The sequence below is a fragment of the Oryx dammah genome, unplaced genomic scaffold, assembly GCF_014754425.2.
Source record: "Oryx dammah isolate SB20612 unplaced genomic scaffold, SCBI_Odam_1.1 HiC_scaffold_19, whole genome shotgun sequence".
Taxonomy (NCBI): domain Eukaryota; kingdom Metazoa; phylum Chordata; class Mammalia; order Artiodactyla; family Bovidae; genus Oryx; species Oryx dammah.
The window spans coordinates 84,867,159-84,890,002 of NW_024070203.1; the positions used below are offsets into that span (position 1 = coordinate 84,867,159).

Genomic DNA, 22,844 nt, shown 5'->3' on the forward strand with positions numbered 1-22,844 from the left:
CATGTGATCAGATTGTGTTTTTTCAGGCTGTCTGCCCTGAGATGGATAAGGATAAGTGGCTTATGGAAGCTTCCTGATGGGAGAGACTGACCGTGGTGGAAAGTGGGTCTTGTTCTGATCGGTGGGGCCATGCTCAGTAAATCTTTAATTTTCTACTGATGGGTGGAGCTCTGTTCCCTCCCTGTTATTTACCTGGGGCCAAACTATGATGGAGGTGATGAAGATAATGGCGACCTCCTTCAAAGGATCCCATGCATGCACTGCTACCCTCAGTGGCCCCAACCCTGCAGCAGGCCACCTCCAACCCACACCTCCACCGGAGACTCCTGGACACTCCCGGGCAAGTCTGGGTCAGTCTCTTATGGGGTCACTGCTCCTTTCTCCAGGTCCTGGTGCACACAAGGTTCTGTTTGTGCCCTCCAAGAGTCTATTTCTCTCCTCTGTAAGTTCTGGCAGCTCTATGGTGGAATTAATGGCGACCTCCTCCAAAAGGGCTTATGCCACACCTAAGTCTGCTGCAACCAGAGCCCCTGTCCCTGTGGCAGTCCACTGACGACCCATACCTCCACAGGAGATGCTCAAACACTCTTGAGAGTCCCTCGGATTGCAAGGAGATCCAACCAGTCCATCCTAAAGAAAATCAGTCCTGAATATTCATTGGAAGGACTGATGCTGAAGCTGAAATTCCCATACTTTGGCCACCTGATGTGAAGAACTGACTCATTTGAAAAGACCCTGGTGCTGGGAAAGATTAAAGGCGGGAGCAGAAGGGGACGACAGAGGATGAGATGGTTGGATGGCATCACCAACTCAAAGGACATGAGTTTGAGTAAACTCCAGGAGTTGGTGATGGACAGGGAGGCCTGGCATGCTGCAGTCCATGGGGTCACAAAGAGTCAGACATGACTGAGTGACTGAACTGAACTGAAATTAACAATATTATAAATCAATTATACTTCAATAAAAAATGTTTTAATTAAAAATAGAACTATTACATGATCCAGCTATTCTACTTCTGTATATTTATCTGAAGAATATAAAAACACTGATTTGAAAAGACATATGCCCCCTATGTTCACTGCAGCATTATTTACAAATAGCGAAGATATGGGAACAACCTAAGTGTTCATGAATGATGAATGGATGAAGATATGGGATATTATATAATACTACTCAGTCATAAAAAAAATAAGATGCAATATTGTCATTTGCTACAACAGGGAAGCACCTTGAGGGGATTACGCTAAATGAAATAAGAGAAAGACGAATATTATATGATTTCATTTATATGTGGAATATAAAATAAACAAGCAAAATAAACACACAGATACCAAGAACATATTAGTGATTACCAGAAGGGAAGTGGGCTGGGGGAGGGCAAAATGGATAAAGGGGATTAACCATATGGCAGTGAATGGACACTAAACTTCTGGTAGTGTATACACAAGCTGAAATATAACAATGAATATATGAAACTTACATAATGTTATAAACCAATGTTACCTTAATAAAGAAAGAAAAAGAAAGATTTTAGTGCCTCTTAGAAAATAAGAACTCAACTGAAATCATAATTGAACTATCAGTACTGAAAAGTGATTCTCTTTCACTTGCAAAATACCCATAAAATAAACACTTGACCCCATCAAAATAAAATGACAGAAAAAAATGACACTCAATTGCCACATACACTGATTTTTCTATTTTTTTATTTTATTTTTCAGCACACTTAAGAGTCTAAACAATCTAAAGGTAGACTGTGGTGCTTAAATTGGTCCTTTTCTTTTCTTTTCTTCCTTTACTTAATGTATTGACAAAGAGCAGTGCATCACAAGCCGGGCATAATCTGCCTATGTGTGCAGAGCTGATGGGCAAGTCATGAGAGGCTCTAAATGAGCTTCTTACCTGCTCTGCACCTGAGCAATCCCAAAGATGCTAGGGTTACGTTGGTAAAAACACTTATAAGAACAAATTAATATTCGAAGAGGTACCAGCTGTAGATTTCTGCTTATTTTCCAGTTCTAAAAAGTAAACATTAAAAATAAAATTAAGGCACTACTCAATAAATATTTTAAACATTTACAATATTTTAAGTATTTTAAGTAAATAAATATTAGCTTTCTCGGAGATTTCAGAATATTGATTTCTAAAGTACATGCTAAACTATTTATGCTTGATTTGCTCTTTTCCCACACACAAACAAACAAGCTTAACTAGTTAACAAAGGCGTGCTGCTGTGTGCTGTGCCTAGTCGTTCAGTCGTGTCTGACTCTTTGTGACCCCAAGGACTGTAGCCCACCAGGCTCCTCTCTTCATGGGATTCTCCAGGCAAGAATCCTGGAGTGGGTTGCCATTCCCTTCTCTGGGGGATCTTCCCAACCAGGGATCAAACCCAGGTCTTCTTCACTGCTGGTGGATTCTTTACTGCCTGAGCCACCAGTGAAGCCCTAAGAAGGGTATACTCAACACTAAATAAAATTCAAATGATAAAAGATTATCTAGGCTTTTATCCAAAGATATTATTGTATTGCCTAGTTGTAAAGTTTCTGGGATGAAGGCAAAAAAAATGATACAGAATCCACACAAACCTGATTCTGATCTACAGGGATGTTAAACTGATCAATGAACAGAGACTAACTGAGCACTTCAATACACATCTCAGTTTCACCTAGCATCCATTTCTCATGGAAATTAATCTTCCTGATACTCTGTTTATTGTCTGCAATGTTCATTAAGATTTTCACGGGCTAGGTTTCAGGCAAGTTGACCAATATATGACTTAAGTTTTTGTAGTTACAATATCTCTCATGTTACTTCTAAATGTACAAATAAGGAACTTTAAAACATATACACTAAGTTGGTGTACATGTTCTGACCATTTCAATCCAGTTCAGTTCAGTCATTCAGTCGTATCCAACTCTTTGCAGCCCCATGGACTGCAGCAGACAGGCCTCTCTGTCCATCACCAACTCCCAGAGTTTACTCAAACTCATGTCCATTGAGTCAGTGATGCCATGCAACCATCTCATCCTCTGTTGTCCCCTTCTCCTCCCACCATCAATCTTTCACAGCATCAGGGTCTTTTCAAATGAGTCAATTCTTCACATCAGGTGGCCAAAGTATTGACCTCTTAGTGTACATGTTCTGACCACTATATTTGAAATAATGGCAACCTCAAAGCTTACCATTTATATGCTTTATAAACACTTCTGAGGTCAACACAGCTCTCAGTGATAGAGTCCAAAACAGAGTCAAAGTTTAATTGGTTGATAACGCTGCTTAGTTTTATCATTAACCAACCCACTGGGCTATAATTACTACAATCCACAGTAAAAGATTTCATTACTGTTCTGTTCACTCTTCCATAAAAGAACACCCTGGGCCTATTTAAAGGTTAAAGCACCTAAATACAGCTATTAATCCACCCTCAAGAGAGTAATAACCTTTCACCTTTGGTAATAAATCAACGAAGAGCCAAAGGCTCAGAGAATACTAATGATAAAATATTTTGGATGAGGGTGAAAATTAGAATCTCTACAAATCTGACTTATTTCCTAGAAGTTTATGTGATCAACCAGGAAACATGGCTGAAATTCCCTAATGGGAATATTATTTTTTGTCTGTCAGCACCCATTTCCCACCAGCTGACACAAAAGCCCACCTCTTCTTTTAGGGAACTACCCATTCTCCAATTTCAGTGCAAATGTTATGAAAGAGAGAGGGCAACTGATCCCACTACCATAGCCATGTAAGTACATGACCCAAGAGCTTCCAATAAAACCAATAATCATCAGCCCCAAAGCTTTCCCTGAATCTGTTGAGAGAGGGAAGTGCTCCCTCCACAGCCAAAAGACACAACTGAGAGAACTCTAACTGGAGAGCAAGGGCACTTCCAGTGGCTCAGTGGTAAAGATTCACCTACAGACCAGGAGCCACAGGAGATGCAGGTTCGATCCCTGGGTCGGGAAGATCCTCAGGAGGAGGGCATGGCAACCCACTCCAGTGGGTTGTTCTTGCCTGGACAATCCCAAGGACAGAGGAGCATGGCGGGCTACACTCCACAGGATCACAAAGAGTGAGACACGACTGAAGCAACTTAGCACACATGCACGCAATCTGAGAGAAAAGTCAAAATAAAGGAAACCAGGAGGACAAATTCTGGATGAATAAATTTGGATACCCAACCCAGCATGATTAAATATTCAGCCAGACTTATCCCTAGACCTTCTTCATTACTTGAGTTAGTGTGTGAGGTGGGTTTCTTTTACTTGCAGCTAGGAGTTATGACAAATAACAACCAAAAACCTGTACCCTATTAGGCAAAAGTGCAAAGATACAAAGATATATAAGAAACAATCCCTGCCTCTAAGAATCTTTCAGCAACTAGTCGGAAATGTAAGACATAAACACAAAAAAAGAACTAGAAACGTAAGGCTCAATCCAATGACGTGTTCTGCATGGGCGCAGAGAAAAGACACATCACCATAGGCTGCATATGAAGCAAGACTTCACAATATAACAAAACAGTGAACTAGGGCTTTAAGGATGTCTAGAATGTGGCTACCTGGAGAAGATACAAAAAGACATTTATTAATAGAAAAGGTTAACTATGAGAGCAGTAATTCAAGAATGTTCATTTTGTATTGGGGAAAATATACTCTCTATATAAATAATAAACAGATCATAAAATGTTGACTCACGGGACATCAACAATAAATATTAGTCCAAAGATATAAGAATTCATAAGTAGTTGTACAGTATCAGACACATTATATATAATAATTCAAATCTATTCTATATGAGATCAAATTGATTAATTAGCTTATAATGGTTGAATGTTGAAATGGTACTTAAATAACTAATGACAAAAGCCGAAATCTAAATGTGGCCTTTCCATATACATAGTAGATAACCCTCTCATCTAACAAGCTATTGCTGTCGACTACTGTAACACATCTCATCCAGAAGTAACAGCTATCAAAATACACCGTGCTACATGCACTTCACTCAGCTTCTGTTTAAGAAAGCAGGACAAAGAGCAGAGCCATGAACCAAGAGGAGGAGGTTGAAGAAAGACAAACACAAACCAAGGAAGCAAGTGTGGCCATACAGCAATCCAATTCTCTTTGTCCAATCTCTCCATGAGGTGAAAAGTTCATAACAGAAACTATTAAAAGCATTTTCTATTTCTGCTGTGGTTTTAGCCATTCTCCCTTGTGTCTTTAAGAAACTGCATGAACAGAATTTGACTTGGCCCTTGCTACAAGCAGGAATGCAAGATGTCTGTGTTCCTCATTCCTCTTATGGAGGATATTATTGTTTAATTAGAATACAATACTTTATTTAAATTTTTTAGTATCTTATTTTACGAAAAGCCATTATCATCTTTGTATTGAACACTTTGCGGTTATTCTCTGAGTTAATAATTACTATTTTGATATCATATCTCTCACGGCTATTAATTGTTTCCTGGGAATTTTACTGAGAAAAATGGACTCAATATAACTCCTTGGTAATATACTCTTCCATCTAAAGTCTTTGGACTCAGTAATGCTTACATGAGAAAAGAAAATCTCTAATACCTCGACTCTTGATGCCGATTTAAGTTTCTATTTCCATCTGTGGCACTGTCACCACTATGACATATATTTCTAATTGTATAACATACACCCATTTGAAATAAGCATTTACAAAGGAATTATGACAAAAACCTCAATTAATAACACCTCGTAACTCTACCAAAGATAAATACTGCTTTGTTGTTTACAGTTAGAAACTGAAACGCCAAAACATCCTTTTTATCAAGCCAAAGTCAGAGAAGGAAAGGAGTTGGTTTATGATTTTCTATCTTTTTAGCAAAAAGCTTTAAAATGTGAAATGCTACACTGAAGTCTAATTTTCACTCTTTAGTCTCTACAGTGAAATGCATTATTTCATAAAGGAAATAAACATGATTATAATCCTCTCCGTATTTTAAGGAAAAGTAGTCTTACACTTTAAGTTTGAAAATGCATGCTTACTAAGTTTTATATTCATTGAATGGTGGAATTGAGAGTTGTTTTTAAAATATGCCTGAGTGACAACTACCATATTTTAAGCTTTAAGAAATAAAAAGTATCAAAATATATATTTATATCATATAGTATAAAGCAGAGCTCTGGATAAAGTTTCAGTATTTCATGAAGCGCAAGGACTAGGAAAGAAGAGATAGATGTCTTTCTCTTTTTTTTAGGAAAAGGTATCATGGTAGGCAGGAAAAAGGCTCCCCCAAAATATCCAGGTCTTAAACTGTGGAACCTGTGACTACATATGTTATCTTACATGGAAAAAGAGACTTTGCAGGTGTGATAAAATTAAAGATCTTAAAAAAAAAAAAGATTAAAAGGATCTCAAGATGGAGAGGTTAGCCTGAATTATCCAGGTGGACCCAATTTCATTGTAAGGACCACTGAAAGTGGAAGAGGGAGGCAAAAGAGAAAGTCCAAGTGACGTGGTCTGAGAAGGACTAGATTTGCCAATGCTGGCTTTGAGGATGGAGGGAGGAGACCATGAGCCAAGGAATGTAGGCGGCCACTAAACCCTGGAAAGAGTGAGAAAATGCATTCTCTCTTGGAGGAAAGAATCCTCCAGAAGGAATGCAGACCTCCTGACACTGATTTTAGCACAGTAAAACTCATATTGGACTTCTGACCTACTAAACTATAAGATAATACATTTTTGTTGTTAAAACATCAAGATTATTAGAAATTTGTTACAGCAGCAATGGGAAACGAATACTAGTATCATGTTCTGAATTAGCAGGACCATAAAAAGTATGACTATGATAGCCACTCTCCCAATTAAGAAATCAAGGCACTCTGGAGCTAGGAGAGATTTTGAATCTACTCACTTCATTATACAGATGAGGAAACTGGTCCAGATATAATGAGAAGGAAGGTGACTTACCTTAGGCCTCATAGTTAGAGGCAGAGACATGACAAGAATCTAAGTTCACTAAACTCTAGATTGTTTTAGTCATAGTGTGCCTCCCAGCCTCTTTCTCCAATGTAGTGTTTTGATCAGAGTTTAATAATAATTTGCAGAACTGTTTGGAAGAATGAACAGTTATTGGAAAGTGTACATATTTTCAAATAAAGCATAAAAGTTTGTTGTCTGCTATTCTAGTCTGTCTCCAACTGATTGCTAAACATAGTCACTTGATCACTTGAAACTCAACATGTCTAAAATGAAACCTGAAGTCTTGCCCCAAATCAGATCCCTCTGGAATCTTCTGGGTTTCCCACGTCCAATCAGTCACCACGTTCTGCTCTCCTTCCTCCCTCATGGCACTTCCTTTCCTTGCATTTCTACTTCTACCCCTCACATTCCACCAGGCAAGCACTCTAACAGGTCTCTGTTCTTCAGTTTCTCTTCTCTTCAAACTCCAATTACTCTAGCATAAATGATTCCTTCTAAATCCCAAATGACTCCTTCTAAAATTCTTTTTTATAGCATTGACTCCTCCCCACACATTCAGGAGCACTCCATTTCCAAACAGGATCAAGTTCAAACTCTTTATTCTATCCTTTCCCATGTTCACAGAATTTGACCCTAATATTTCTCTTTCTCCTACTCTTAGCCACAAATCACCTTAATTGATTCATTGCCTATAAACATGACTCTATTGCCTCCATACTATTCTCTTCTCCTAGAATATCTTCCCTGCTTCCTTCTCCATGTATCTGAATTCTAACTATGTCAATGCCCTGCACAAGTTTCAGCATCTGCCTAGACACTTCCTAGGCCTGACAACCTATAGCAATCTCATCTTACAGTTTGAATCCCTAAAGCAACTAGTCTCATTTAACATTTTGAGTTTATAGCTAATGTCTTGTACATCTTCAGAGTTTAAACTCTTAGATTTTAACCATTTGAGACAAACTAGGTTCCCTATTTGTTTCCATGGTACTTAGCACCCAGACGTCCCTGCTTAAAGCAAGCTCTCAAATATCTATGGAATGACTGAAAGTGAAAATGAAAAGTGAAAGTGAAAGTTGCTCAGTTGTGTCCGACTCTTTGTGACCCCATGGACTATACAGTCCATAGAATTCTCCAGGCCAGAATACTGGAGTGGGTAGCCTTTCCCTTCTCCAGGGGATCTTCCCAACCCAGGCATCAAACCCAGTCTCCCACATTGCAGGTGGATTCTTTACCATCTGAGCCACAAGGGAAGCCCTGAAAGTAAGTTTAAAAATACAAGATGAACATTCAGAATGACAACTCCTCTATTCCACATAAGCACCAGGAATGAGCACTCCTCTAAAGTTAACTGCTTCAATTAGGAAGTGTAGGAATATTCAGTTTTGCTTAGGACAGTCCTGGCTTCCTGATTTTTCAGTTACTAAGAATGCTGTCTACTTTCACTCTCAAAAGAATCTTGACTAACATGATATACTATACATGGTCAGTCCACCCTTAAGGCAGTTTGGACTGTAATAAGGGCAGAAATCATAAAGAAAATCATGCTCATGACTCAGCGACCCATCTAGCTATGCAACATTCTCTCCAGTACAGAGTGATACTGCCCTCTCATCACCATCTCTGTGTAATCAATGGCTTTTGAGTTTCACGTGGGAGGTTCAAACATTCTGGTAATGCACAGCAAATAAATGTGCTGCAGTTGAATGAAATTTAAGATTCTTTAGAAGGAAAAAAAAAATCATGTATACTGAATAAAATTGTTAACTGTACCTAGCAGTTTAAGAAGAGTTCCTTAAAGGGAAAAGAGAATTCAATGAATTCCCACAGAAGTAGAAGCAATCAAGAGACAGTATGTGAGATCATTCATGATGCTATTGTTGTTCAGTAGCTAAGTAGTTTCCCGACTATAGATCACCAGGCTCCTCTGTTCACCACCATCTCCCAGTTTTTCAAATTCACATCCATTGATTTGGTGATGCTACCTAACCGTCTCATCCTCTGCCACCCCCTTCTCCCAATCAATCTTTCCCAGCATCAGGGTCTTTTCCAATGAGTCAGCTCTTTGCATCAGGTGGCCAAAGTATTGAAACTTCAGCTTCAGCATTAGTACTTCCAATGAATATTCAGGGTTGATTGACTTTAGGATTGACTGGTTTGATCTCCCTGCTCTCCAACAGACTCTCAAGTCTTCTCCAACACCACAGTTCAAAAGAATCAATTTTTTGGTGCTCAGCCTTCTTTATCCTCCAACTTTCATAGCCATACATGACTAATGTAAAAACCATAGCTTTTACTAGATGGAACTTCGTTAGCAAAGTGATGTCTCTGCTTTTGAATACATTGTCTAGGTTTGCCATAGTTTTCCTTCCAAAAAGCAAGCATCTATTCATTTCATGGCTGCAATCATTGTCCACAGTGATTTTGGAACCCCAAAAATAAAAATCTGCCACTTTTTTATTCTTCTATTTGCTGTGATGGGACCAGATGCCATGATCTTAGTTTTTTGAATGTTGAGTTTTAAAGCAGCTTTTCCACTCTCCTCTTTCACCCTCATCAAGAAGCTCTTTAGTTCTTCTACATTTTGTGCCATTAGAGTGGTATCATCTGCATATTTGAGGTTGTTGATAGCTCTCCTGGCAATCTTGATTCCACCTTGTAATTCATCAAGCTGGAATCATGCTTGGCATTTCACATGATGTACTCTGTATATAAGATAAATAAGCAGGGTGACAACATATAGCCTTGTTATGCTTCTTTCCCAATTTTGAACCAGTCAGTTGTTTTACACCTGGTTTTAACTGTTGGTTCTTGACCCACATACAGGTTTCTCAGGAGGCAGGTAAAGTGGTCTGGTACTCCCATCTCTTGAAGAATTTTTCAGTTTGTTGTGACCCACACAGTCAAAGGCTTTAGCATAGTCAATGAAGCAGAAGTAAACATTTTTCTGGAATTCCCTTGCTTTCTCCATGATGCAACAAAAATTGGCAATTTGATCTCTGGTTTCTCTACCTCTTCAAAACCCAGCTTATACATCTGGAAGTTCCTGTTTCATATACTGCTGAAGCTGACCTTGAAGGATTTTGAGTATAACCGTGCCAGCATGTGAGATAAGTGCAATTGTACAGAAGTTTGAACCTTCTTTGACATTGTCCTTCTTTGGGACTGGAATGAAAACTGACCTTTCCCAGTCTTGTGGCCACTGCTGGGTTTTCCAAATATTCTGACATATTGACTGCTTTGATTTAGGTCATACCTGGATGGCTCAGCGGTTCTCCCTACTTTCTTCAACTTAACCCTGAACTTTAGTCATGATCTGAGCCACAGTCAGCCAGGTCTTGTTTTTATGATCTTATAGAGCTTCTCCATCTTGGTGGCAAAGAACATAATCAATCTGATTTTGGTATTGACCATTTATATACACGTAGAGTCATCTATTGTGTTTTTGGAAGATGGTGTTTGCTGTTGCTAGTGTATTCTCTTGACAAAATTGTTAGGCTTTGCCCAGCTTCATTTTTGTACTCTAAGGCCAAATTTGCTTGTTATTCTGGGTATCTCATGACTTCCTACTTTTGCATTCCAATCCCCTATAATGAAAAGGACATCTTTTTTTGGTGTAAGCTCTAGAAGACCTTGTAGGTCTTCTTAGAACTGGTCAGTTTCTTCAGCATCAGTAGTTGGGGCACAGACTTGGATTACTGTGATGCTGAATGGTTTGCCTTGGAAAAGAACCAAGATGATTCTGTCATTTTTAAGACTGCATCGAAGTACTGCATTTTGGACTCCGGTTGACTGTGAGGACTACTCCATTTCTTCTAAGAGATTCTTGCCAATAGCAGTGGATATAATGGTTATCTGAATAAATCCACCCATTCCCATCTATTTTAGTTCACTGATTCCTAAGATGTCGATGTTCAATCTTGCCATCTCCTGCTTGACTGCATCCAATTTACCTTGATTCATGGACCTAACATTCCAAGTTCCTATACAATATTGTTCTTTACTACACTGGACTTTACTTTCACCACCAAACACATTCACAGCTGAGTGCCATTTCCACTTTGGCCCAGCCACTTCACTCTTTCTAAAGCTATTAGTAACTGCCCTCCACTCTTCCCCAGTAGCATACTGTACACCTTCTGACCTGGGGGGGTGGAGGGGAGGGCTCATCCTCCAGTGTCATATCTTTTTGCCTTTTCATACTGTCTATGGGGTTCTCCAGGCAAGAATACTGACGTGGGCTGCCATTTCCTTCTGCAGTGAACCACATTTTATCAGAACTCTTCACCATGATCCATCCATCTTCGGTGGCACTGTACCACATGATTCATAGTTTCATTGAGTTATGCAAGCCCCTTTGCCACAACAAAGCTGTGGGCCATGAATGGCAAGATCATCTATACTCTAATTATTGTACTGTTTTCCAAATAAAGTGATAAGAAACACTCATGCCATTTCAATTTTCTGAATAAACATATATTACTGTCATGATTATTTATAGTTAGAAATGTGGTATCTTTGATCTCCTAAGTGTGTAATTTACTTTAAATTAACTAACCACTGCATAAATGTTTTAAAACTAACATTCATTTTCACAGCTGACTGGTTGAAATGATCAGTTTCATAAATGAATGTCAGTGGTATATAAACAATAATAACTTTTTGTTGCAAAGTAGGATTTTGCTCTATATGTAATGAGTAAAATTATTAAATGTAATCTTATGTTTTATTACTGACAGCTTGTTATAAAAAAAAGGAATTAAGACTGAAATTTTCATTATTTTCATAAAGTAGATCAGCTTTTTCACTCATGTGTGGTGAAACGTATTCAATTGAGACTCTTTTGAAGGAAGCCCTAATTATATTACATCACTAAATACAGAACTGAGAGTTCATATTCCAAACTATTCCCTCCCTAAACTCCTCAACTTTAAAGGAATCTAGGAAAATATTAAGTTCAATTAACCTAACTATACAAAATGAAAATACTGAATGCATATCTTTGGCACTATTTGGAATGTAGTATTTGGAAAGAATTTTATGAGACTATTTCATTGGTAGTACCAAGTACCATCAACATAGATGTTATGATCCAAGTTGGTGGTAACTAAAAAGGATTAATTTTTGTTGTTGCTTTGAAGCATTATATCCATAGTAGTTAATATTTAAGTATCAATTACTTGAAGTTAATGACAATTCTGTAAATGCTGAGGACTAACAAAACTCAGATGGCAAGAGCTATAACACATGAAAAAGTCAAAGGCATCTGAATGAATTATAGTAAAAGTTAATATTTGAGATTCAGAAGAATTTTTCATCAAATATTTTCCAATCCACATCCTACTAATTCATAAAATAATTATGGCATAATTTCACACTCACATGAATAGAAACATTACAATTTGATATTTAGTTATTTCTAGATTTTTAAATCAAGAACAAGGCCAATTTGTGATTGTGTCTCCTTTTTCAATACAATAGGAAAGACCAGAGATCTCTTCAAGAAAATTAAGAGATATCAAGGGAACATTTCATGCAAAGGTGGGCACAATAAAGGACAAAAACAATATGACCCAACAGAAGAAGAGATATTAAGATGTGGCAAGAATACACAGTGAAGTGAAAGTCTCTCAGTCATGTCTGACTCTTTGCGACCCTATGGATTATACAGTCCATGGAATTCTCCAGGCCAGAATACTGGAGTGGGTAGCCATACCCTTCTCCAGGGGATCTTCCCAACCAGGTCTCCCACATTGCAGGCAGATTCTTCACCAGCTGAGCCACCAGGGAAGAAGAACTATACAAAAAAGATCTTAATGACCCAGATAACCACAATGGTGTGATCACTAACCTAGAGCTAGACATCTTGGAGTGCAAAGACAAGTGGGCCTTAGGAAGCATCACTACAAACAAAGCTAATGGAGGTGACAGAATTCAAGCTGAACTATTTCAAATCCTAAAGGAGGATGCTATTAAGATGCTGCACTCACTATACCAGCAAATTTGGAATATACAGCACTGGCCACAGGACTGGAAAAGGTGAATTTTCATTTCAACTCCAAAGGGCAATGACAAAGAATGTTCAAACTACCGCACAACTCTGGAGAAGGAAATGGCAATCCACTCCAGTATTCTTGCCTGGAGAATCCCATGGACGGAGAAGTCTAGTAGGTTACAGTCCACGGGGTCGCAAAGAGTTGGACACGACTGAGCAACTTCACCTTCACCTTCACCGCACAACTGCATTCATTACACATGCTAGCGAAGTAATGCTCAAAATCAACAGCATGTGAACCAAGAACTTACAGATGTTCAAGCTGCATTTAGAAAAGGCAGAGGAACCAGAGGTCAAATTGCCAACATCCACTGGATCATAGAAAAAGCAAGAGAATTCCAGAAAAACATCTACTTCTGGTTCATTGACTATACTAAATCCTTTGACTGTGGGGATCACAACAAACTGTGGAAAATTATTAAAGAGATAGGAGTATCAGACCATTTGATCTGCCTCCCTAGAAACCTGGATGCGGGTCAAAAAAAAACCAGTTAGAACCGGACAAGGAACAATGGACTGGCTCAAAATTGGGAAAGGAGTACATCAAGGCTGTATATTGCCACCCTGCTTATTTAACTTATATGCAGAGTACATCATGAGAAATGATGGGCTAGATGAAGCACAAGCTGGAATCAAGATTGCTAGGAGAAATATCAATAACCTTAGATATGCAGATGACACCACCCTTACAGCAGAAAGTGAAGAAGAACTAAAGAGCCTCTTGATGAAAGTGAAAGAGGAGAGTGAAAAAGTTGGCTTAAAGCTCAACGTTCAGAAAACTAAGATTGTGGCATCTGTCCTATCACTTCATGGGAAATAGATGGGGAAACAGTGGAAACAGTGACAGACTTTATTTTGGGGGCTCCCAAATCACTGCAGATGGTGACTGCAGCCATGAAATTAAAAGATGCTTGCTCCTTGGAAGAAAAGTTATGACCAACCTAGACAGTTTATTAAAAAGCAGAGATGTTACTTTGCTGACAAAGTCCATCTAGTCAGGGTTATGGTTTTTCCTGTAGTCATGTATGGATGTGAGAGCTGGACTATAAAGAAAGCTGAGCACGGAAGAATAGATGCTTTTAAACTGTGGTGTTGGACAAGACTCTTGAGAGTCCCTTGGACTGCAAGGAGATCCAACCAGTCCATCCTAAAGGAGATCAGTGCTGGGTGTTCATTGGAAGGACTGAGATTGAAGCTGAAACTCCAATACTTTGGCCACCTGATGCGAAGAGCTGACTCATCTGAAAAGACCCTGATGCTGAGAAAGATTGAGGGCAGGAGGGGAAGGGGACGACAGAGGGTGAGATGGTTGGATGGCATCACCAACTCGGGAGTTGGTGATGGATAGGGAGACCTGGCGTGCTGCAGTCTATGGGGTTGCAAAGAGTTGGACACGACTGAGTGACTGAACTGAACTGTATGCACTATTGGTGGAAATGCAAATTTGTACAGCCACTATAGGAAAGAGTATGTAGGTCACTCAAAAAATTAGAAATAGAACGACCATAACATCCATCAATTCCACTTTATTACATATTCAGAGAAACTGAAATTGGGATCTCGTAGAGATCTGCGCACTCGTGTTCACTGCAGCATTACTCACAATAGCCAGGATTTAGAAACAACCTATGCATGTCTGTTAACAGATGAATGGATGAAGAAGTTGTGGTGTATATCTATACACCACTGAATGTTATTCAGCCAAGGACAATAAGGAAATCCTGCCATTCATGACAACTTAGATGGACACTGAGGGAAGTACACTATGTGAAATAAATCAGACAGAGAAAAAATAAATACTGCACAGTAATTTATATGTGGAATATAAAAAAGACAAACTTAGAGAAATAGTAAAGTGATAGTTACCTGACGTTATGGGTTGGGAGAAATGGGGAGTTAGTGGTCAAAGTGTACAAATTTTCAGTTATAAGATTAAGTTAGAGGGTCTAATGTACAGCATGGTGATTATGGCTAATACAATATACATGTATCATGCTTATTATATATATGTATACATATGCATCATACATATTTATGATATATATTAGTCATATACACATATATTAGAATACATATTACATACGTATCATATGTTTGACAAGAGTCGACTCATTGGAAAAGACTTTGATGCTGGGAGGGATTGGGGGCAGGAGGAGAAGGGGACGACAGAGGATGAGATGGCTGGATGGCATCACGGACTCAATGGATATGAGTCTGAGTGAACTCCAGGAGTTGGTGATGGACAGGGAGGCCTGGCGTGCTGCGATTCATGGGGTGGCAAAGAGTCGGACACGACTGAGCGACTGAACTGAACTGAAGAAAGTAGATCTTAAGTGTCCTCACCACAAAAAAAAAAAAATGATGATATGTGACAGGATGGAGATGTAGGTGATAACTGTGGTGGTAGTCATTTTGCATTTATAAATGTATCAAATTAACATGTTGTACACCTTAAATTTATACTATGTTATCTATCAATTATAAATCAATAAAGCTGGTGAAAAACTCATTATATCATCATAGATGTCAATTCTTAGATACAAATGTAGTTTATATTGATCAACTTAGACAAGGATAAAGAATAAGAGGTGATCTTATGTTCATATTCATACAAAAAACACCATTTACCTTTGATGGAGGAAAAAACTCAACACATTCCAGCCATATGGTTAAAAAGAACTTCCCACATATTGCACACTTTCTTCTCTGAGAGATTATGTTCCTGACCTGTGGGTACCATTTTATGGCTTTCATTAGCAAACGATTCTTTTCTGCTAACTGATTCATTATAAATCTTGACGTTATTTCCTAGATTAAAAAAGAATATGGTTCCTCAGATTATTCTCAAAATAACTGTTTTATATTACATTGATTCCCATTTCACTAGTTTATATTTTCGGCTTATTCCTCACAGTTTCTGTTAAATTAGTTCTCCATGGTATATATAATGAATTATATTGTCAATAACTGGCATTGTAAGTTTAGTTTTCAGCATATACAAAAAGGAAGTTACTTCCATTGTAATATTTCTGTCTCTGACATATAGGAATTCAGATTATAATAAATTTCCATTATTAAAGTGTAGGTTCAAATTTTGTATCTCTCATCACAATAGGCAAGGACTGTACAAATATTCAGACTAGACTCAAAAATTGAGTCTGTCACATTTACTAAGCTCTAAATCCTTACTACTTAATCTGCAGAATCAGTAGAACCTGTATCACCTAGAACCTTATTAGAAATTCAGACTTAGATCTATTGAGCCAGAATCCACAATTTAACAAAGTTCCCCAGGTATTCTGTATGTATGTTAAAGTTTGAGAGATACTAGACTTAAGTTATCTACTAAACTGAGTACCTGAATTGAACCAAATTAGTAAAGAGTATTGATTTCTATTAATCAAATCTTTGAATTCAGTATGTATTAAACCTATCCACATAAATACATACAGAAAACTACACTTTAGATAATAACATTATTAAATAATAAAATAGGTAGTAAGGATGGTCACTATGACAATATCACCATCTTAAAATAAAAAATTATAAAATACATAATTATATCTTCACTGCCCAAGCAAACAAAACAGACATTTGATTCACTCCAGTAAATGCCCCTCTTGTACCAAGAGCATGAAGTTCTATGTGAATTTTACAAAAACACTGCATGAATTTTTAATAGTGTATAAGATCTTTTTCTATGGGCTTCCCTAGTGGCTCAGACGGTAGTCTGTCTGCAATACAGGAGACCTGGGTTTGATCCCTGGGTTGGGAAGATCCCCTGGGGAGAAGGAAATGGCAGCCCACTCCAGTATTCTTGCCTGGAAAATACCATGGACAGCGGAGCCTGGTAGGTTACCGTCCATGGGGTCGCAAAGAGTCGGACACGACTGAGCGACTTCACTTTCACTTTCAAGACCTTTTTTTTGGCCAAAGTGAAAGATTTCTCAGTGGTATTCAAGATAGTCCGTGTGGAAATACAAACATACATACATAAATATACATATATAAGCATAACCTTTCACTCAACTATCCCAATTAAAGTATTTAAAATAATAACAAATTCTATAAATCTCTGTCTCCCTGTTCCTTATTACTCTAACCCTCCCGCTCAGCAAACTCTGGGAAAGTTGCCTCTGTACAGAAACAGCCCTGAGCATGGGTTCCTTAACTGCCTGATCCTTCAGCAGCGTAACCTCCTACATACTTCAGCTTGTTTTCTGGGATGGTTACATGATGAAGCCATCCTTTCTGAAAGAACTGCCCTTTCACACTAATATTACAGGACTCCTAAATTCAATGTCTACTATCACTTCCCTCTAATTAATTACACAGAACATAGCTTGTTGATTCTGAATAAAATGGTGATTTTCAAGGTAAGTTTTAGCTACCAGAATTCAATGGCTAGTTTCACTAGAACCACAGAAAATAGAGAATTCAGACCCAAAATAGCAGACAGTAGAAGAATTTGCTGAAATACACGGGACCAATGAACAGGTCCCATGAAAAAGACCCTGATGATGGGGAGAGACTGAAGGCAACAGGAGAAGAGGGCAGCAAAGGATGAGATGGTTAGATACCATCACCACTTCAATGGACATGAATTTGAGCAAACTCTGGGAGATTGCAGAGGACAGAGGAGCCTGACGTGTTACAGTTCACAGGGTCACAAAAAGTCGGACATGACTTAGCAACTGAACAACAATTCACACAGCTGACATTTTCCATTTATGATTTCTTGAACCAATCATGTTTGTTGCACTTGGAATTGTTCCAGAACTCTTCTATTACCCATAATTTATATCTTTCTCCTACTTGCTGCCAATGAGTTGCTTTGGAAGACTAACATATATCATTGAAATATAAAGTTATTACTTGAAGAAACACACACACATATATATAAGAAACTTTTGGCATGACCAAAACTTTAAATTTTGGGAAATTTGTACCATAAAGACACACTCAATGCAGTTTTTGAGAATATACTACTTAATGATGGCTTGATCTCAGTGTTATCTAAAAGTCAAGAAATCATTTATGGAAAATAAATTATTCCTTTTGAATAGCTTATATGCTATTCTGTTAGAATATTTGTTAGCTAACTATATGTAGGTCAGAGATTATTTCTATGTTTAAACAATCATAGATTAAAATTAGTTTAAGGTGTTTCTTTTAGTTTCCTTGATTTGATTTGGATCATAAAGTTATCCTTAGATATATTTATATATAAATATTAAAAATTATAAAACATAAAAACAAATGTGAATCAGAAGGAATGAAGAACTTTGGAACTCTTGTATGATCAGTTGTTACTGAATGATAGGCACTAAAACACAGCATCAAGAGCAAGATGCTGAGTCAGTCAACTACATAAATAAGTGCAAATTGTGTGACTCTATGACTTACTAGTGTGACCCTATTTGACAAGTCCTTAAATTCTCTGATCTGGAATGCCCCACCTCTAAAATAGGAATTTTGTTTCCAATTCTACCATACAGAGTTCAGAGAATTAAATTATATAATACAGGTAAAACTCTAGTATCTGCTGACAGAGTATACTCTGGTTAATATTTTGTTATAACTATCAATATTAAATTTTAGTTCACAAATCTCTGAGATAAGGAAAAGTCTTAAAAAATCTTAACCAACGAATATCCTGAAACCAGTCCCTATAGTTTTTGAAAGTCCAAGTGGTTTAATCAGTAATGTTATAATGGTAACCAAATATCCAGTAGAAATGACTTTTAAGTAAAAATACAAAATTATAGTAAATTTGTCATCTTTCTAAGAAAAATTCTTACAGATACTTTCAAAAACACCCAAATCATTTATATAAGTAAAAATCACTGCTTCTACTAAATAAACAAAACAAAACCCCCAAATTGTTGTGCTCCTGGGTCCTTAAAGTTTTGAAAATGAGAGGGAAGAACTGTTCTCTCACCCTGCACCTGGGTCCCAGACTCAAGGTAACATTCTTGCTCTCATGGGCTCCCTGTAAGACCCCTGCCACCCTGGGTTAACTGCTTATCCAGTCTGTTCCACAAACCAGAATTTCTTCCAAGAGACTACTTTTGTTTCCCTTTTCCCTCACTTCTGGCAGCCTCTTTCTGAGGCAATATTGCAGCATGGAGTCTGGAGGCCAACTGCTTAGAATGGCATCAGCATTTTAAAACTTACTAGACCTGTGAACTTGGACAAGTTATTTAAACCAAGGCTCAATTTATCTATAAAAGAGGAATAATAATGGTGTCTTCTTTTTGAGGGTTAATGGAGGACTGCTGCAATTCATGAGGTTGGACACGACTGAGCGACTGAACTGAACTGAACTGAAATTAGTTCATTTCCATTAAGTGCTTGGAACAATGCCTTGCCCATGGTAAGTATAGTAAGTATTAGTTGTCTATTAATATTTTTATTTTTACTATCAATACTATTTTATTACCATTGTTCTGAAATGTTTGATTCAAGGAGAACAATTAGGGTATGAGGAATTAAACAAATTTAATACTTCAATTTTAAAATCATTTATAATTAAACTTCAAATAAGTTTTTATTCACATACACATAAGAGAGGGAAACAATACTGTTTATGGAAATATAGATTGAGTCTCTGGAAGAGAACTGGAAAAGATTCAGCCTTGAAAGGATGAAAGTCCTTTGGCTTAGTGATTTCATTCACAGGGATAATATGGACATGAGAAGAGGGGAGCCTTGTTTATAAAGGCCAAAAAGTTATAAGATTAGTAATATCTAAACAGCCAACAGTAGGAAAGTAGTTTAAAATATTCTGGTATAATCGTATACCAGTATATTATTATGTAATCATCAAAAAAGATGTCATGGACTTATTTTTCACTGACTGGAAAAATATTCACCATATTTTGAGTAAAAAATGAAGTATCTAAATAGTACACAGCTTGAACAAAGTTTTGATATCAAAAACTTCTGGATTTATGAAAAGTTCTAACAAAATAAATGTCAGAACAGTGATTGTATCTCTGCACACTGGATTTTTGAGTATTTTTATCAATTTTTATTGCCTTTTCTCTGATTTCTCTAAATAAGCTTGTATTACTTTTTAAATAATTTTTCAACTGGTGGCTCAGATGGTAAAGAATCTCCCTGCAATGCAGGAGACCCTGGTTCAATTCCTGAGTTGGAAAGATCCTCTGGAGAAGGAAATGTCAATATACTCCAGTACTCTTGCCTAGAGAATTTCATGGACAGAGGAGCTTGGCGGGCTACAGTCCATAGTATCGCAAAGAGTTGGACACAACTGAGTGACCGACACACATGGCATTATAACTAATATCTTCTTCCTTGCTCATCTGTATTTTCTAGTTTTCTGTATTAAATATATATTACTTGTTCAATAAGGGAAAAATGTTTTTTAAAAAAAACTAAACCATTAAACAATGTTGGTTGTTTCCTGTAGTCAGGAAACTTGAACCCTTCCCAATACTTGAACATTTTAAGACAATTCTGCATGTTCAGCTAAAAGGACCTGAGAAATCCACATTCACAATGGAGACTCATACTCAAATGTGGTAAAATCTGCAATCTTCAATGTGTCTATCACCAAAAGACATACACAGCCAGTCCTCTAGTATACTTCCCTATTCCTTCTTTTAATATCACCAACTTCTTTGACTAAAGGGAACACAATTTCTGGATCATATTCTTTCATCCCCTAGGAATGGGGATAAATGACAAGGGGATGGAAGAGGCAAAAGACCCCAGTAAGAACAAATCAAATATATCTTTAGATAATACTGAAAAAATACGTGGATGCTAAAGCGAACACAAATTCCTCTCTTTTGATCCAACAAAATGTTTAAAACATCTCTGAATGTGGTCACTCTGGAAATCAGATAGGATCACATTGGATTCTGCAAGCAAGTCACAAAGATTATGACTAGGGTCCACAATGTCAATGGATTATGGTTGTATTAACCATTTGCTGGCTTGGTAAGAATGCTTTAGAAGAAAACTCTTTAAAACTTAAATCATGGCTTTAGCTTGAAACCTGTGTGAATGACGTAAGGCTTCACCTGTAAACTCCAGACGTCCTCCTGTTTTATAGCACTAACTGGCCGCTTCAGGAACAGTGGGTTTCCCTCACAGTAGAACTCCCTCAGCTTCAAATCTTGAAACTTTCAAAAACAAAATAAAAACTTCATTACACAACAAAATAAACCTCACTTCGGAGCCTGTATCATCAACAAAACTAGACTTTTTAAAAAGTCTACTTTAAAATTTAAAATAATTAAATATTTATCAATATTTTTTAAAAATATTACTTTATCTAAAATCTATATTCCACATTAGGATTTTAACAGCAAGGCATACTCAAGTTATTAGAAGCATAAGCATGTTACCAAGGATGGCAATGACTTTAGAGGTCATTGGTGGCATCCCCCAAACTAGACAGTTGAGAAAGCTTGTTCAGGATCATAGAGCTGGTTATTAATAAAATAAGGGTTAATTAATCAAATGCTGGGTACAGTTTGCAACTAATATGTTTGTTAGGAACCAAGTATGATGAAAATCCCTGGAGGTATGCATAGCAACCCACTCCAGTATTCTTGCCTGGAGAATCCTCATGGACAGGGAAGCCTGGAGGGCTACAGTCCACAAGATTGCACAGAGTCAGACACAACTGAAGCGACTTAGCACGCACTCATGCATGATGAAAAATAACACTCTAATACACACCAACATCTAGGTATCACATACTGTCTTATGATTCATTTATTTATGATCAGGGAGGAAGGGAAGGGGAATAGAGAAATATCAAAAAAATCTCATTTTATTGAAGTACAGTTGATTTACCTGTTGTGCACAATGAAAATAAAAGAAAAAGAAAATGTACAATTCACAAGGGTATTAAATCTTCTTTGAAGAAAACCTAAATTCAGCTGGATTCTACCCTTTGTATAGAAAAATAGGGAATTCTCTCATATTAATATTATGCTTTGACTCCCAAGAACTTACGTGGTTTTCAAAATTAAACTAATTTAGGGATTTACTTTTCTGAGACTGTGAGATAGGGAAAATAATACCTGCCTTCAGTGGTGTCCAGATAAGATGATTTTTTGGAAACGAAAAAAAGCTCTGATTTGTGGCATGTTTTGATTCAAAGGTGTCAATACTCCTACAATGGCTGATTCCACCCACTGAACAGAGTTGGGAAGAGATGTGGAAAACTGACTCTTGTGAGCCAGGATGAGCAGTGCCATTACACCACTGCACTTCACACTTATGAAAGAATTAGAGATATTTCCTTGATTTCAGCCCAGAGTTTAAAAAAATAATTGATTTTAATACATCTCTCCAGGGCAGCATGTCATCAGGTCTCAAAAGTCTCATGAAATTTCTACAACATAGACAAGATTTTAAAATAAAATACAGGGTTCAAGACCTCACTGGGATCACCTTTAGACATTCTGTCTTTCTTAATTCAGTTTCCTCTGGTATCATCAACAAGGAGAACCCAGACAGCTGAATCCAATGGTAGCCCCTGCTAAGTACTGGGTGTGCTAAAATGAAAAGAGCACTTCTTGTGCTTAATGGAATCACCCTTTCTTCCTTCTGGTCCTGGAGAATAACATTCTATTATTTATACTTAAACTCAGTCTTTTTATAAAAAACTGATACAAATGAGTATCTTGGGATATGCAAAAGCATTAACAGATGTGAACCTCATTTCAAAGCTGACCATGGTCCAAAGAGCATATATTTTTCTTTAGGGATCTTTTTTTCTTCCTTCAAACCCTGTCATTATTCTTCCATTGAACATGGTAATGAGTTATCCAGCTTGCTAACTTACTACACA

General features: G+C 37.4%; 1 protein-coding gene across 1 annotated transcript in view; it reads right to left on the bottom strand.

Annotated features, from left to right (window-relative positions):
• Positions 1 to 1,689: 1,689 nt before the first annotated feature.
• Positions 1,690 to 22,844, bottom strand: part of LRRC69 (leucine rich repeat containing 69) — a 76,720-nt gene continuing 55,565 nt past the window's right edge. The window contains exons 6-8 of the mRNA XM_040261105.1: positions 21,061 to 21,162; positions 15,638 to 15,817; positions 1,690 to 2,018 (exon numbers count right to left, since the gene is read on the bottom strand). Of these exons, the coding sequence (XP_040117039.1) occupies positions 1,899 to 2,018; positions 15,638 to 15,817; positions 21,061 to 21,162 (402 nt within the window). The 3' untranslated portion in view covers positions 1,690 to 1,898. The remainder of the gene's footprint in view (positions 2,019 to 15,637; positions 15,818 to 21,060; positions 21,163 to 22,844) is intronic.